Source organism: Brienomyrus brachyistius, chromosome 2 (assembly GCF_023856365.1).
Source record: "Brienomyrus brachyistius isolate T26 chromosome 2, BBRACH_0.4, whole genome shotgun sequence".
NCBI lineage: Eukaryota > Metazoa > Chordata > Actinopteri > Osteoglossiformes > Mormyridae > Brienomyrus > Brienomyrus brachyistius.
The window spans coordinates 9,770,932-9,788,440 of NC_064534.1; the positions used below are offsets into that span (position 1 = coordinate 9,770,932).

General features: G+C 48.3%; 1 protein-coding gene across 1 annotated transcript; it reads left to right on the forward strand.

The window, feature by feature from the left end:
• The first annotated feature begins 13 nt into the window (after positions 1-13).
• LOC125727213 (plectin-like) lies at positions 14-10,156 on the forward strand. The gene is made up of 21 exons (XM_049003979.1): positions 14-180; positions 867-961; positions 1,286-1,385; positions 1,466-1,598; positions 2,106-2,162; positions 2,264-2,431; positions 2,796-2,870; positions 3,038-3,106; positions 3,557-3,688; positions 3,777-3,954; positions 4,123-4,469; positions 4,683-4,769; positions 5,491-5,565; positions 5,767-5,838; positions 5,940-6,041; positions 6,513-6,683; positions 6,889-6,977; positions 8,800-8,873; positions 8,999-9,116; positions 9,581-9,834; positions 9,957-10,156. The coding sequence occupies exons 1-21, from the start codon at positions 125-127 to the stop codon at positions 10,037-10,039; spliced, it is 2,535 nt and encodes an 844-aa protein (XP_048859936.1). The 5' UTR covers positions 14-124; the 3' UTR covers positions 10,040-10,156.
• The last annotated feature ends 7,353 nt before the right edge of the window (positions 10,157-17,509 follow it).

Here is a 17,509-nt window from a genome sequence, read left to right on the forward strand (position 1 = left end):
AATGAACGTAAAGTACCAAAATTTAAACACTGAGCAGAAGTTATGTTAGCCTACTAGTTCATTAGCAAACAGTCTTTGTACTGTATACGAAATAAAGTGCTACTGGCTAATTACATCGCCGAAAATGACAGATGAATCTACATTTCGGTTTGATCTTCCTTTTGGAACATTGGTACAGAGGTGAGATTGTACTTTCTCGTAAAATCCAAATAACATGGCTGGTTATGTAACTGTATAGCCCGGTTATCGATCTTAAAGTTAGAATATTCGATAGTGAATACTGTAGAAATACTCAACATGGTGATCAATTTTGCGAAAACTGTTGGAGAGGGAAAGTAGCTATTTTGTAATATATTGGAATACTGAGGGGTGTCGCTGATACAGATGAGGAACTGTGCCAGTCGGCTGTAAACAGATAAGTTACGGTCGTGCCCATGTTCGCCAAACCGTAAGGGTTTTAACACCCGACACATATATCATAGGGTCGTTTGGTGCACTGGTTCATTTTCATTTCCGGTGCCGAGAAATGAAATCTCCCAGTTTTATATAGATTTACGGTGTGTGTACAGTTCTTTTCGCACACTGTAGTGAGAAGCATAATTCGATTAATCCTAATCCGGAAAGATCGATTTTATGAGTGATGCTCAGGATCTGTTTTACAGCTCATATGTCTATCTCAATTACAGTAACCAGCATATAATATTTCTCCTGAACTGGTCTGACAATCTGTTATTCCTGCACATGTTCTGTTACGGTGATTAGGGCTATTCACTGTAAAGAGCCTTATTTTCACTGCCCTTTGTGTGGAGCTCATAGTTGTTACTGTAAGAATATGAGCGAATGCTTTTACTCTATGTATCATGCAGGGAAGATGTTGCTGAGGGTGGCTCTTTGCGTATGGAAAACGCGCAAAGTGTCGATCACGTGGACGATGGCTATAACACCAAGACCTTCAGTTTGGGTGAGTTGTCAGTTACTGCTGAATCAGCTGTGAGAGAGAGATTCCATTTGTTATTAATGTTGGTGTTTTGGCGCTTGTACATAATTGGATGCTGAAGATGCTGATTTGGTGGACTTTAAAATCCTCGGAAGGTAGCTTGTCTTGTACCTTTTAAAATGTAAAACCTCGGTACAATTAACATAGTAAAACAACATTGTGTTGTGTAATTCTGACAAGCAAGTATGTTAGCTTGAAATTACTGTTTTAAATGAATCGACCCTTTGTGATATTTTATTTATATTTCTGTTTTGGGTTGTAATTCAGTGGTGGTTTTTGTCCACACAGAGGGTGAGAGCACTGGATGCCACAGTGACATCATGGACGAGCTCTTGGGTGACGTGGAGTTGGTCAGCACCGACGGGACTCTGGACGGCTTCCCCCTCAGGTGAGTCTGCCTCTCCCTCGCCTGGCTCACTGCAGCCATGTTTCAGTTTCCTTGAGCTGCTGTTTGTTTTGCCACCGCAGCCTTGAGTCATTGGTGGGGGAGGCTAGGCTGAGCCTACAGTTGCACATGGAGACCCCTGGGAAGAGGGAGGCTGAGCCGGAGAAGAGGCTGGAGGCCAGAGGACAGACTGCAGACCTGGAGATTCAGGAAGAGGTAGGCTGACTACAGAATGCCAACCTGAGATGTGGGTTTGATTAGTGTGTTTAACAAGCCGAAGAGCTGATCTCTGGTTGCAATGATCCTGAGGGGACAATTCTTGAAAAATTTAATATGGCGGTCATGGGGGAGGAATATAGATAATATGTTGCTACAATACATTCCTAGTCCCATATTAGAATTAAGAATTCAGAGGCAGTGTGTGACTTAGTGGGTTAGGCCTTTGTGATGATAAGGTTGCTGGTTCGAGTCTCATCCTTGGTAGAACAGCCACATCTCCGTTGGGCCCTTATATATAAGGCATATATATCAGGCATATAGCCTGACCCGGCAAATTGTACTCATTCCAGTGTACCTGTATTCATTCCTGTGTGAATAGTAAATGAATACCATCGTTTGATGATATCATATATCGTACAGACATTTAATTGACCACTGAGCATGTATGTTTGGTTATTGCTTTGTACAGAATGCCCAATTTACGAAATATTTTGAAACTTGTAGTGCAAGAGGGATCTGAAAGAAACCATCCAGCTTTGTGAAGTTCTGATGTCTGAGAAGGTTAGTGATTCTCTTCAAGCCATGTTGATCCTGGGGCCCCTTTTGCGGGTCCTAACCCTCACCCCACCCTCGTTATTGCCACGGGTCACGCCCTTTAACAGGCGGCGGTGGTTGCTGAGTGCGACTTCATCGCCAGGAAGCTGCGTGCCCTGCAGGAGGAGAATCAGACCCTGAGGCAGGAGAAGGAGCACCTCCTGAAGGATATCGAGGAGAGGCGGGAGATGGAGGAGTTCAGGGCCCTGGAGCAGGAGAGCACCAGGCAGAGTGAGGTACAGTACACTTGCCAGCTGTGTAACCATTAGCGTTTGAAAGCTTCAATTCATTCCTTTCCCGGAGCTAAATGTGGGCCAAATGTTTCAACTCTGAAACGATCGTCTTTGCAGCTGTTTTCTGATGTGACTGTTGGATGGAGAAAGGCAGCTTTGCAAAAACGTTCCTACCGTGTGCAGTAATCCAGCCACGTTTGCTGAAGCCTGACTCATAGACACTCCTGTGTCGATAACGTGGACATATTTCATACATCCTCCGTTAAGGATTGTCAGAGTGGCTGCTAGTCGATTTGGCCGCAGTGTTGAGGTTTAAGGGTGACCTGTCAACCCAACGTGAAATGGTGCCTGTTTGTCTGCCCTTCAGAAAGAGCTGCTCGAAGAAATCGCCTCTCTGAAGAAGGCCGCGGACGCATCTGGGGCACATGTCCAGAACCTGGAGGTGAGTCTACAGATCCCTGCTTGTGTTTGGGAAGCAGACAAGGCTTTCAGATGTGTAGTTTGTGACTGTTTCGTGTTGTCAGGTCATTCCTCAACCCCAGTAAATGTGCTTAGTTTAATCCGACCGAGGCCTCACTGATGGTTGTTTTCTGTCTTTTTTTTCTTCAGATGGATCTGGCAGCCATGGTAGCAGAGCTGAAAAGGAAGGAGGACAGTATAACAGAGCTGCAGGCCCTTGTCAGTCGTCTTTCTGCATTTTTTTATCTGTGATCTTGGTGGGATCCTCTCTGGGGTTTATTTGTTCTTGCCATGTTTATTTAGGTTTCCTTCAGGGAATCTGGTTTTCCGCCACAGTCCTAACGCTCGTGTTTGGGTGCACTGGCATATCTAAAATTGGTCATGGTGTGCGTTACTGTTTGGGTGCCCTGCTCTGGATGGAATGCCAGTCCAGCGTGTGCCCTGCCTCATGCCATGTCCTTCCTGGCACGAGCTTCTGGTTTCCCACAATCCTTTGCTTGATAAGCAATGCGGAAGGTGGACCAATGGATGAATGTTTTGGTCTTATCAGTTGTGTAACTTGAGCAGTGATGGTGTTTGAGGTGCTCCTTGAGGTGGCTGTGATCGTCCCTTTACGGAATCGCGCCGCTATCCTGACTGTGCGCTGACCGCTTCCTCTCCGCTCCGCAGCGGCATAAGGACTCGGCCCAGGAGATCAGACAGCTGAAGCGCTCCCTACAGGACGCGGAGACGCTGAGCCGTGACACCCGGAAGGAGTGGGCCGTGCTGCGCTCGGAGGCGCAGGCTCTGCGAGAGAGCGAGGTGTGCGGCAGGGCGGGGCGCCTTGGCATGTTTGGTGGCATGCGTGCGTGCAGGTTTAAAGTCTCTCGCTCTCTGCGCCTCCCACCAGTTTACGATGGCCGAAGCCCACGCGAAGATGGAGGAGGAGGTGCGGAGTCTAAATGGTCGGCTGGAGGTGGAGAGGAGGCGATTTAAGGAGATGGAGGCTGATCTGCTGAAGGAGCTACAGCGGACTTTTCAGGAGAATGATAGGCTGATGGCCATGCAGGCTGCGACGTGTCCTAAAGGTGGGTGCTTACTTCAGCAGGGTGTACCTGACTGACTCTCAGGAGGGGCTTGGAGGGAGAAGCAGATTAGTTATTAAACTTCTTTAGAGTTTTTTGTAAATATCAACTGCTTCACTGCTGGTGTCTCTTCAGTCATGTCTTTAAGTAGCTGAATTTTTTCCCCCTCAGATGTTGAAGTTGGCTTGAGGGCTGAGTTGGAGCTGTCCCAGGAGAGGGAGAGAGCCCTGCAGGCCAGAGTAGCCGAACTGGAGCTGTCCCAGGAGAGGGAGACAGCCCTGCAGGCCAGAGTAGCCGAAATGGAGCTGTCCCAGGAGAGGGAGAGAGCCCTGCAGGCCAGAGTAGCCGAAATGGAGCTGTCCCAGGAGATGGGGAGAGCCCTGCAGGCCAGAGTAGCCGAACTGGAGCTGTCCCAGGAGAGGGAGAGAGCCCTGCAGGCCAGAGTAGCCGAACTGGAGTGGTCCCAGGAGAGGGTGGTAACCAACCAGGCCAAAGAAGCCGAACTGGAGCTGTTCCAGGTAAGAGAGAGAGCCCTCCAGGCCAGATTAATAGAACTGGGGAAGCCACAGACAGCTATAGTCTCTGAACCTCATTTGTTCTGGTTTGTTTGTTCGTGAAGCTCTGACTGGAGATTTGCGCTGCTCTGGCATTTCTGCCCTGTTCATTCGGCATTGTTACTCAGACTCACCATCTGTGTTATGGCCCTTAAAACATCTCTTGGGTTTTCCAAGGTTGAGCAGAGTAGGAAGAACAACAGCCTGGGTGACCACCATGTACCATCTAGGAGGAGTGAAGAGCTTAATGAAGAAAATGAGCAGGTGAAGTATTTGTACAGAAGTAAGTTAAATAAGTAAAGATTAGCGTTGGTGCTGGAGGGCCTAAGGAAGGGGAAGACACGGCTCATGAGAGGTCTGCAGGAAAACACGGTCCTGGGTAAGGCCTGAAAGGTGGTGTGTGTGTGTGTGTGTGTGTGTGTGTGTGTGTGTGTGTGTGTGTGTGTGTGTGTGTGTGTGTGTGTGTGTGTGTGTGTTGCTCCTGAAGAAACCAATAACATGACCAATGAGAAGCAGGTTAAGCCAGTCGGTGATTGGACCCTAAAAACAGCAGGTTTGATCAGTCGGTCCAGTCCGTCTTGTATCTGTTCTTCCGACCAGATCGCAAGTAATTTTTACTTTATCGTTGTTTAACGTTTTTTTTTTCTTTCTTTCAAGATGGCAGTTGTACTGTATTTAGAGTCGGGCTATTTGCATAACCATTAGACAGAGCATTGCCAGTCCCACCCCAACTTGCCGAAATACCAAAAAAGTACCCCAGCTGGTTTGGCATTTTAGTTACTGGTACTCGGCTGCAAGTCAACAGAAAAGGGGAAAGTACGGAAGGTACCGTACCGAAAGTGCGGCGCCCAGTGCAGTGGAAAAACACCCAAAGTTCCCTCATTCTGAGTTATGATTTTTTTTTTTTGTCGGTTGTATTAGAGCTTGGGGAGTTTGGCCACCGTCTCTGCTTTTTCTAAAGGGTCTGCTGGGTGTGTGTCTCCAGGTCACCCACACGCAGCAGGTTCCGAACCAGCAGGGACGAGTTTGGAAAAAGGAGCAGGATGAGCTTCAGGGACGAGTGAGTTGGATGCCCTTCATGGGGGGATTAGGGATTCGGGGAAATCCCAGAGGATCTTTATTTATACACGAGGATATTGCAGTAAAGCAGTTCAGTTCTGCTGTCTGAAATGGTGGGGATGCGGGTTGGGGGTTTATCATCTGTTCAATTCCTTACATCACTGTGCCACCTAGAGGCTGATTGTGGCACCTGCATCTTTAGACACAGCAGGTGGCTGAGGAGCTGGAGGAAGTGAGGAAGAAGAGTGGAGGCCTGAGGGATGCCGGGCAGTGGGTGTGTGGCATCGCAAGCGGAATATACATTGGGATCACGTTGCTCACCACACACACACACCTGATGTTTCATAGTGATTCATTTAGGCTACCTTCCCTTAGTTGGATGACAATGGTGAAGAAGAAGAGCTGAGGAAGAGTGATGCTGACAGGTCACTCCGGCAGCAGTCGTGTGGGCAGGAGGCATCGCAGTTGCAGATTCAGGTATTTAGTTTACCTGTGAACCATCTGCGGTTCTGCATCCCTGTTCTCTTCAGGATCCTCTCTGAATTTCCAGCAGCTTGGGGCTGTGGGGCTGGGCTCTCCTGGCTTTGGTGTTTTCTTTTCACTCACTGTGATCTTTCAAAGCCTGCAGCCCAGGTGGAGCTGTGTATGTGGAAGGCCTTTGGATTCCTCCCTCTAGGCTTTGGTGCAGATTTGCCCTTGTTTGTTAAACTCTTTCTCAGCCTGCTTCTCGGGTACCCCCCCCCCCCCCCCCCCCCCGCCCTCCCCAGACAGTTCACATTTTTTCTCAAGAGCTGGGAGGGAGCAAATATTTGGATACACCATCAGGCAGTTTGGCAGGAGCTGTGGACCTGGTAGAGAGATGCTGCTTTAATGAGCCAGTCAGCCTCCACAGGGAGTGATCCTGGATCTCCGTGTGAGGGTTAACCCCCTCTCCCCTCTTTCGAGCAGGAGATGAGGATAACAGGGCTGGAGGAGGCCCTGGCCAAAGCGGAACACAGTGTCGCCGTCCACAAAGAGGCCACGCAGCTCCTGCAGACAGAGCTGCAGGACGTTTACGCCCAAGTGAGCGAGCGGGACGATGCCATTCAGGCACTACAGTGCAGACTCGAGGAATATGAGGTATACGTGTTTCTAATTGGAGGACTAATCCCTTTCTGGGTAGGTCATGTGGTATAGAAAGAGGCTTTTGATTGGTTAGTTGTTTGTTCGGGTTTGGTTTGTGGGATATAAAATAGCCTAATTATGGCAGGTCATGAACCCACAGAGAAACCCTGCTTCTGTACGCCTGTATTCGGGGTATTTAGGCTTTATTGTTTTTCCTTAGTTTAACAGCATGATGGAACTACAGAGAAAGGACACGACATTCAGGGGTGATCCGAAGGGGGTGGTGCTGTCTGCCTGGAACCGAGAGGAGTAAGTGCTCTATTCAATGCGGTTTTTTTGGGGGGTGGGGGGATTGTTAAAAATTTTTCTATACCTGTTTCCTGAGCAATACTTTTTTTCCGATACTAATGTTTAAAATCAGTTTCAACAACTAGAATACATAGATTAGTGCTGTGATGTTTAATTTGAGCAAGTCATTTTGTTAGTTACTGGGGGGGTCGATCGCTGTCATGAATAATGGGACACAGCTTTTTATATCATTTCATGCCACCCTGACCTTTTGTCCACGAATCATCTATCTTGTTCGTTTTGTTTGTTTTTGTTAGTTTATCGTTTTCTGAGTTCTTTTTTAAAGATTGCAGCTGTGTCGTGTTTGGTGATGCAAATACCCTGCCTCGATCGACAAAGAAAGCATTTGCACGTCCCACCCTAAAGTACCAACAAAATACACTAGCTGGTCTGGCAGTTTAAGTACTAGGACTTTTGGTACTGGTTCTGGAAGGGAGGTCAATGGAAAAGGCAAAGTACCAAAAGTGCTGTACTTGGTGCAGTGGAAAAGCGCCCTTTGTTCACTGTCAAAGTTCCCTCATCTTGCGCAGTCGATTACTTCTGCACCCCACCACGATGCTCCGAACCCGTGTATGTTCATGACCCTCATAAAAGCGCATATGTACTTTGCATGTACACCTGTTCCCAGCCTGTCGTATATTTTAAATCGTACCCCGACCACAGAACTGTACATTGTAAATACCGTTCAGTATATATGTTTACGGAAAATTGCAAAAATCGTGCATGCATAGTACGGTACGCATTGCTTATCAAGCAAAGGATTGTGGGAAACCAGAAGCTCGTGCCAGGAAGGACATGGCATGAGGCAGGGCACACGCTGGACTGGCATTCCATCCAGAGCAGGGCACCCACACAGTAACGCACACCATGACCAATTTTAGATATGCCAGCGCACCCAAACACGAGCGTTAGGACTGTGGCGGAAAACCAGATTCCCTGAAGGAAACCTAAATAAACATGGCAAGAACAAATAAACCCCAGAGAGGATCCGACCAAGATCACAGATGAAAAATGCAGAGAGATGACTGACAAGGACCTGCAGCTCTGTAACACAAACTTTTAGGACCCGTATGTTACGCAAGAGGGCGGCATGGTGGTGCAGTGGTTAGACTGGTTAGCACTGTCGCCTCATGCCTCTGGGACCCGGGTTCGATTCTCCACCTGGGTTACATGTGTGTGGAGTTTGCATGTTCTCCCCGTGTCGTCGTGGGGTTTCCTCCGGGTACTCCGGCTTCCCCCCACAGTCCAAAAACATGCTGAGGCTAATTGGAGTTGCTGAATTGCCCGTAGGTGTGCATGTGTGAGTGAATGGTGTGTGAGTGTGCCCTGCGATGGACTGGCCCCCCATCCTGGGTTGTTCCCTGCCTCGTGCCCATTGCTTCCGGGATAGGCTCCGGACCCCCCGCGACCCAATAGGATAAGCGGTTTGGAAGATGGATGGATGTTACACAAGAGTGACAACACACAGCAAATGTTATAATATAGCACATGACACCAGCTCTGACAACAACCAGTGCTGGGCAACTGAGTTAGGATGCCGGCCAGTGGATGTTTGATCAGACAGTGTGCTGACACACACCTGCGCTCAATCCACGCTTGCGCATTTTTCTCACAATTTTGAAGTTGTGCGTTTATTTTTAATTTTCGAAATGATCTATCAAAGCCATGTGAAATGTGGGCTGACTATCTCAGCTGGGTCAAGGGCACAGTAGCTGTGGGCTGCCCTGATCGCTTCCAGGTCAGGAATCTGTCCTAAATGCCTCTTATGTTGTGCCTCCTCAAGTGTGGAACCTATAGAAGAGCCCTTACAGAAAGTAAAGGAGACCTGCAGAACGCCAGTACATAGTGACCAATCAGGTAAGGCTTCAGCTAAAACACCAATGGTGGAGAAGCCTTCTCGTGTCCCAGCCAATGGCAATAAAGCCTGGTCTATTGCATTCTGTGCAATTGATTGAGACATTTATCCCTCTGATTCCATGTAGTCGTGATCGATTCAGGAATGTCACGCAATATGTTGGACGCCACAAGGGGGTGCTCTTTCCAGAGCCCTCTAATGGATAAAGAGGCCATGCGGCAGCTGAAGAATGCTCATCCTGAGAGGTAAATTCAGCTTCTGGGTCTCCTACCTACCAGGATGTCGTACGTTTTAGGCCATTGCTCGAATTACTGCTTGTGTACAGTTGTGGTCTCAGGGCTGGTGTGAGATAGCAGTTCCTGAAATATTAAATGGCTGATCATTTAGATCACCTGCTTTTTGGGAAGATGTGTGTTTTAATGTTTTCCTTATTTTAAGAGTTTTGTCTCTCTTCTGATTATTTCTCAAGCTTAAGATTATTCAGCTACAAGGGATAGAAAAAACAGCTGTCCTCTAGAACCTGTTCACCCCCCACCTGCATTATTACAAAAACACCACCTTTCTAAATGTACTTTACTCTGAACGGACAATGCCTAGTGTGTAGAAAAGTCTGTGTGTCTTCTATGTCCGGGGATGTTCTTGAAGCTGAAATTACCATTGAGTGGGGATCTAGCTTGTCATTAAAGTCTGTGGTGTGGGGGGGGTGCAGTAAAGTGACCAGTCATCAGGAGGCTGTGAAGTGGAGGCGCAGAGCCACGCAGCTGAAGGAGAATCGGAGAGATACGCACCCCCCGCGGCTGCAGTCGCCGCACACTCCCACAAGGGGGCGCCGGCTGGTCGCTGCTTCTGATGGCCGGATGTTCGACTCTCCAAAGAGCAAGTTCTTCGACACCCACTCGGAGGGGGTGCGCCTCGATCGCCCTCGGCAGTTCTTCGACAACTCCAGCCTGGGGGCAGTTTCCGGTATGGGGGGGGGGGGGCATGCCTGTCGTGCTTAATGCCACCTTACAAAGCCTGGAAAGGGGGGGGGGGGTTGTGACCTCTTAACCCCAAAATGCTCATAACTGTCTCCCTGTATCCTTCAGATGTCAGTCTTTCATTGGAGCACTGGAATGGCACAATGCAGCCTTCGTCACCCAGGCAGGACGACAACTGCAAAGCGCAGTGAGGCTGACCTGTGGGGTACCTTTTTTTTTTTTTTTTTTAAGTGTCAGTTATGTGTGGTTTTTTTTTTTTTTTTTTGAGAACTTTTTTGATATCACTGGAATAGTATGCTGTAAGCAGAAATCTGTAGTAAATGTACATATTCCATTATTCCATTATATTCCATTAAATTGATTCCACCCAGAGTTTGGTCCGTCTGCTTTATCCTGCTTGTCACAGTACTTAATACGGCCAGCAGAGGGGACTCTTGTTCCACCAAGAGCCCCGTGTGCCTCTTGAGTTTGTGTATTACACGTGAGTGGATGGTATACCCTTCTCGTTCCTGATTTGAGGGATTAAAAATTTGCCCATTTCTGTCGCCGTGTCTATCTGTTTTCTGGACCCCCTGGGGGCAGGGGGTGTTGCTAAAGGTGTCAGGCACTGCACTGTTTTCCCCCCTGTAACTGAATGATTTGGGGACTGATTATGCTTTTTACTCTGCTTAAGTCAGTCCTTAGGTTCCTCAGGCAGCCTCTTTGTGCATTAATGGCTTTATTTCATATGGTTTTGTTTGTTATAACTCAAAACGTACAGCGCCAGTCAGTTTGAATATGCCGAGCCGCCTACAAAGGACAGTGATAGCTGCATCATAAGGCCTGGCCACCTCACCTAAACACAGAAGACATGGTTTTGGAGGAGTCCGACCAGATGGTGAGGATAAAGCAGGAGGCCACCTCATGAAACTGGTGTGGAGGAGAAAGTAGGATCAGCCAGTGCCTGGAGAAATTGGGGTTTAGGGCCTTGCTCAAAAGCCCAATGGTAGCATCACTCTGCTGACCCAGGGATTTGAACCGGCGACCTTCTGAATACCAACAAATGATTTATTTTTTTTTGGGGTTTTTTTGTCAGTTCTTAAACCCAAATACAGGTTTGGAAAAAAGTGAGACCACAACAAAATTTTCAGTTTCACTCATTTCTCAATGCATGCAAATTCCAGTCTGGCTCTTCCCTACTTCTTACTGATGAAGGACTTCTTCCTTGCTTCATGGAACTTCAGTCCCTGTTCTATGTTCAATTTACACCACTTAATGTTTCCCATTCCCTTTGAAGGTCACTTGATGTCATCCTCCGATTCGTGAGAAGCTGTCGGATAAGTTGGCGGTCATCTCTGGCATTAGAAAGTTGCTTCCAGCCTCTACCTGGCTGGTTTTTGGTCGTTCCCAGTGTCTCCTGCTTCACTTTGCTCATGTGTGCTGCTGTTTTAAAACTTCTAGCCTGGAAGCAGCCCGCCTCTGTGTGGCCTTGTGCCAGCAGAACCAGGCTTTTTAAAGTTTTGATACATCTGTATTATCTAATTAATGATACTAAAGTATGGATGGTAGTTCATATAAACCATTCTATGGGGAGAACGTGGAGGGTAGCAACTGTAGAGGTTATGGAAGGAAGGGGTGGTGAGGGGACTGGACTCTCCAGGGATTGCATTGTCCTAACAGTATGTAGTCGCTAAAGCTTTGTTGGTGTCACAGAACTGAATGTGACGAGCACATGTGCATGTTTCCGTGCCTGCTGGTGTAAATCACCTTGCCGAGCTCATGGTTGTGTCCTTCGGATTCGCGCTTATTGGGAATGCCTGCACGATACCGTCTCCTTTTATAGCAGCCCATCTCTGTATCCTGCGGGAGGGTAATCGATGCTTGGCGGCCCGTCCTCGTCTGCACCGGTTCTGCCTCTGGGGAAGTGCTTTTGGGGGGGGGGGGGATCATGCCAGCCGCTCTGCGGTGAGATGGGAGGGTGGGTGGGGTCTGTAAAATTGGGACCGCCCCCAACATCACACCATCTACCCTGCGTGACTTTGGGAGCTAGCATCTATCTGGCGCTGTAAGTGGCCTTACACACTCGTGCTCAGGAGGAAAATCACCTCGTTTTGTCCTGATGTGACTCATCGCTGTGCTGGGACCCATCTTCCCTATAAGCTATCGCATTGCCGCTCTGCATCGGGCAGCAGTGTCCTCCTCGTAGCCCCCTGGTCCGCATCAGCGCGCACCGGGCTTTCGGCCAATGTGAACCCGCTGCCCTGCCTCGCTCTGCTGGCTTGCTTTGCCTTCCCAGGGGTGGGGGCTGAGACGGCAGGGGGAGGGTTTTGACCTGTCAGGTCACTCGCTAGTCTCTGCAGGTTTTAGGCATGATGTGCTGCTGTTGTGCTTTTAGGCCGTTTTCAAGAGTCAGGACCCTTTCCCTTCTGTGATGCCCAAGTAAGGAACTGGACACACCCATGGCTGATTCAGCCAATCAGCTGTTCATGCACACAAGTAACTCTCCAGTCACCCCTCCTCCTTGCCCCAGTCCCCATCCCCACTGCGCAGTGTACCTCTGGGCAGTGCTAGAGTTACAGTTTAAACCTCCACACTTTGCAGCTGGATAAAATGCCATTTACAGGACTTGCGAGTTGCTTCGGTTCTGGGGCGTATACAGTGACAGGACCACGGGGACACTATCCCGAGCTGGAAGCTGATTGGCCTCTTCCTCTGTCACTCATCGATTTTAAACATTTCATTGGCTAATGAAATAGTTGGGTCCTCTGTATGAATTATGCCTGCCCAGCTTAAAAAGAAACATCCCCTGTTCAGGTTAAAACCTTCTTTTTCTTTAGGTAATTATCTGGACCGGGAAACTACAAAATACAATGCAAAATTTATGCACACCTACAATTACCGCATATAAAACAAAAGTAATAAGCCCAGCATGAAGGTGGCACTCATCATAAAACATGCTATCTGGGTGCCTGGGTCTATTTCTAATGGCAGTCATGAAACAGACCCGAAAGCCAAAGCCCGCCATCAGCTTGGGCCCTGGAACGGCTCCCATTACTGTTACCCATGCATCTCCAGCTGCCACAGGCCCATCTCTCCTGTAAAGCAAATATGTATTTTCTTGCAAATTCCTGCTGATGTCAGCTGAGTCCCTGGGATTAATCTGGCAAATTGAGGCAGGAGGGGGGAGTGAAACCCAGGCCTCAGTGAAGAAGCACTGAGCACCTGAGCCATTTATGCAGCGAGGCACCTGGGTTGCCCCAATCTGCACTCCTGCTTCGGGGGTTTAAAGGAGGATGGAAACTGCTGTCTGCCAGAGACCAGGCTGAGGGGGGTCCGTTAACGGGTCTGTATCCACAGACATCCTGCCCGGGAGTGAGAATGGGAGGCGGGTGGGGGTTAGGGTCACGACGCTAATGGGATCGTGGGCAAGGAGCCAAATGGGAATGAGAAGCGTGTCTAGGTTCTACCCAAAGATGGAGGGACTACAAGGAAAAGCAGGAGACGAATGGTTACGTGTCATTAGACGGAGGAGGACAGGAATACGGGGCGTCCTCAGGACGAGTGGGGAGTGACTGTGTGAGCGTATGTTCGTTCCTTCTTATATGTTTTAATGGGCAGCACCCTCAGAACTGTAGATCCCCCCAGAAAAGGCTGTAAAGGCTCCCTGTGACCTCTTGCTACTTTTATGTATCGTGCTTTTCTTTAGGGCTTCATGTATTTTATAACCTTCTTTATTAGATGTGCTATATATAGGAAGTGATGCTGCACAAAGTGTGGTTGTTCTTGCTGATGACGGTTTCTGTTTGTCCTTCATAGCTGTCGCTGTACTTGCATGTCCTCCCTCAAGAAGATCAGTGGTATTAAGAAATGTGCAGGGGAAGGGGGCACGAGAATGAAAATTGATGGTTATTAGGTGCAGCCCCCTCCCCCGCCACTTTTGGAAAGTGGACCATTCCTCCCATCCCCCTGGGTCCATTGCCAAACTGTCAAAATGCTGCCAGAGATTAATGCCCACATTAATCACTCTAATCACGGTGCCGTGCCGTGCTGTGCTGGGAGGTGACGTCTGCAAGGCTGAAAGCGACGGAACTGGAGTTCGGATCAGAACCGAGAAGACAGCACTGCAATCCAGCTGCTGTGACCCACTTTGCCAACAACTGAATGAATCCAGAGGTTATTAACTGGGAAGCGGCCTAATGGCAAGTGTGGCAGATCCTTCTGCAATATACTTTATGCTGCCATTAACCCCCCCCCCCCCTGCAGCTAACATCCATCTACTACTTAGACACATTGAAAACATCGGTATCAGAACTTAGACCTGAAATCCTGCTCCAGCAGGATAATCGAACATAGTATGAGACACACTATTATAAGTACGGTTTATGGTTTGCATTTGAAACTTTCTTTTGTGGCCTTTCAATACAAATTGTAACGAATGTCTGATTTACCGTGAGTATCATCCATACATCCATTTTCCAAACTGCTTATCCTACTGGGTCGCGGGGGGTCCGGAGCCTATCCCAGCAGCAATTGGCACGAGGCAGGGAATAACCCAGGATGGGGGGGCCAGCCCATCGCAGGGCACACTCACACACCATCCACTCACACATGCACACCTACGGGCAATTTAGCATTGTTAACCAGTGCCTTATCTGATTCCTTTTGTCCACCCTGACTTGAAATACTACCCTGCTGTACAGCTATATATTCTGAGACTCAATAAAAGTCATACTGATGGTGACATGGGATTTGAACCAACAACCTTCATCCAGTTCATAATTAATCACAGTACTAATGGTGTATTGGATTGGCATTACTTATAGGGCAGTGTTTCTCCTCAGGGACCCTCAGATAGTCCACAATTTTGCTCCTTCACAGCTCCCAGTAAATGTCTGGGGGTCTCTGAGGACCAGACTGGGAAACTCTGCTCTGTTCACGTGAACATCATCAGTTCACCACAGTTGACACCCCCCCCCCCAATAATGCTGGGTAGGCATTTTCATACTAGAGGTGTCACCACATGTACGAAATTCATCTGGATGGGGTTGGCTTGGGGATCACGTGGCCTCTTGGGAGTTTCAGTGGAACGCGTGTGCGGAAACAGTGTGGGTTGCACGCCCTACTGTTCAGATGCAGATTTAATAAACACCTTTAAAGATGGAGATGAGTCATGACTTTGTTTTAGCATGGATATCTGAGCACACAGCCCTGCTGGCATACCATTTACACCGGAGAGAAACCCTGCTTTTCCCAGGCGTCTGCCAGCCTGCTGGGCCGCAGTATCCCGTCAGGTGATCTGCGCTTTATGGGTTTCAGGCCGGTAGCTCACGCTGTCATCTCTGACGATTTAACGGCTGATCCGCGCAGCCAAGCACCTGGGGCTTTGTGCAGAAGAAGTCGCTCTCCGTGCCCAATACTGGACGACACCCTCCGTTTGCTCACAAAGAGACTTACGTCTTTGCCTGACCGCTCATTAATTTGATGACCGCACCGTTCGGACTGAGACTCATTAAGAGTCAGCTCACGCCGCTCATCACTGGGGATAGCGAGCCTGTTTCAGTGCAGCTCGATCTGTGTCATCGTGCTACAGAGGGAATCCAGTCTCCTGAATGAGTGTTAAGTCTTCATGTTTTTGTATAGCAATTTCTCCAAGGGGAGAGACCCCCCCCCCCCCCAATGCTAAGGCAGGAAGGACAAATAACATGCCTGCTGTAGAAAAAAAAAACATTTTAAGGGAATCATATATCTATACAATGAATGAACTCGAATATCCAACAGGGATCCTTCAGTGACCCAAGCTCGGTAGTCCTGTAGATTTATAAATGGCTTCTGTCTAGTGATATTAAAGCAACATGCCTCAGAAGCTGTGAAACTTGCAAATTAAAGAGTATGTGAGTTTGGGAGAGAAGACCTCCATGACCATTAGAGGGAGCCATAGATGAGTCATGCGGTTGCAAGGGTTCAATAAGGCCACTCTGGGGTTATGCCAAAACGAAGATGCATGTTGGGTGATGGGAGGCTTTAAGTTCATCTCTGAGAAAGTATTTGCCCTGATTGAAAGAGAAATAGAGAGAGAGGGTGAAGGAGAGACAGAGAGAGCGAGGGAGAGAGAGAGAGAGATCTGGTGCAGGAAAGCTGAAAGGGAATCTATTTCCGACTTCTGAGAGCAGCGACACCACCAGAATCTCCTCTTCATCGCGATTCCATTCTGCCACAGACAGCAACACAGCTATTTAAATTCTGCGGGTGCCCTCAGCTCTCTGATTATAACGATGTTAATGTAACAGTGCCGCCGTCCCATGGTGGGTGGGGGGTGGAGTGATGGCAGACAGATCTGAGTGCGATGCTTGTAGCTTCTGTAACCTGAATAGAGAGACGGAGAAAGAAAGAGGGAGGGGTGAAGAATAAGGTCTGGCTTCAAGGTCAGACAGGCTTCGTACTCCCCAGTGTGCCGTGGTAACAGCAGATTTCAGAATCAAACTTTATCGCACTTTACTGACAATGTGAGGAATTTCCCACCCTTAGAAGAATAGAATAGAACAGAATTTTTTATTGTCATTGAACATGTACAACAAAACTCTGTGTTCTTCCCACCAAGGCTACAAAAGATGAATGAAATGATGAATCAAAGTGCAGTAGGGCATCACATATTCTTTTAGGGGCAATAAGCAGTGAAGATTCTTTTAAATTTGCAGCAGTTATATAAGTATCATCAGCACTATAGACAGTTGTTTATATTTTTCTGTTGCACCATTCCTGCAGACGTGACACTCACAGAACACTCCTTCGCACTCAACATAGCTTAACTGCACTGAAATCTACCCATGCACAGATTTGTGACATAGTGGAAGGGGTGCTATCTTGTTTGGTTAAGAATGTAAGGAATTTTAGCATCAGTGCAGTAGTAGTATAAAGTAGGATTGTGTCAATAAAGCACCCCGTTAACCTGGTTGGGGGGGGGGGGGGGCACCCATCTTCTGGCTGCGGTGCCAAATCCAGAAAACAAGGGCAAACACTGCCTCAGGCGCCTTAGAAGAACATGAGCGGCGATCGACTGTGGCTCTGAAGCCAGGCCACATCCTGCAAATGTGGAGAGCGCAGACATGGAGGGCTTTGTGGTGGCGCAGTGACCACCTCCGGCCAGAGATGGCAGTGCTGAGTCATTATCGGCAGGCGGCTGCTGCAGTGGCCTGCTCCCTGTCTCCGCAGTGCAGAATTCCAGCTCTGGCAAAGACCATCATCCCCATCCTTATGGAAATGCACCGCCTTGTTTTTTTTTGGCACATTTTGCCAGGGTAGTGTTTTGATATATGTTCCTCAAACACATCCCTGTCTCTAACAACCAAATAATGTTTCACCTGTCATAATTGCATCACATGCAGACTTTATGTAAAAGGGATGTAAGTTAACTATAAGACCTGGAGAACAAAGTATCTGTAAATGACTTTTATTGCAATATATCGGTCCTGGGAGGTAACTGAGAGACACCATAGGATAGGGAAAGCATTTCCTGGCTGAAAATGATTGTGTTTTTCCTCCAGCACCCCACACCCATCTCTCTCTCTCTCTCTCTCTCTCTCCCTCCCTCCCTCCTCTTTCTCCCACCTTCTCACGACCAGAGCAGCAGCAGCCTGCTGCCATCGATCTGCGCTGTCAGTCATCCCAAAATCGCCTGCGTCAGA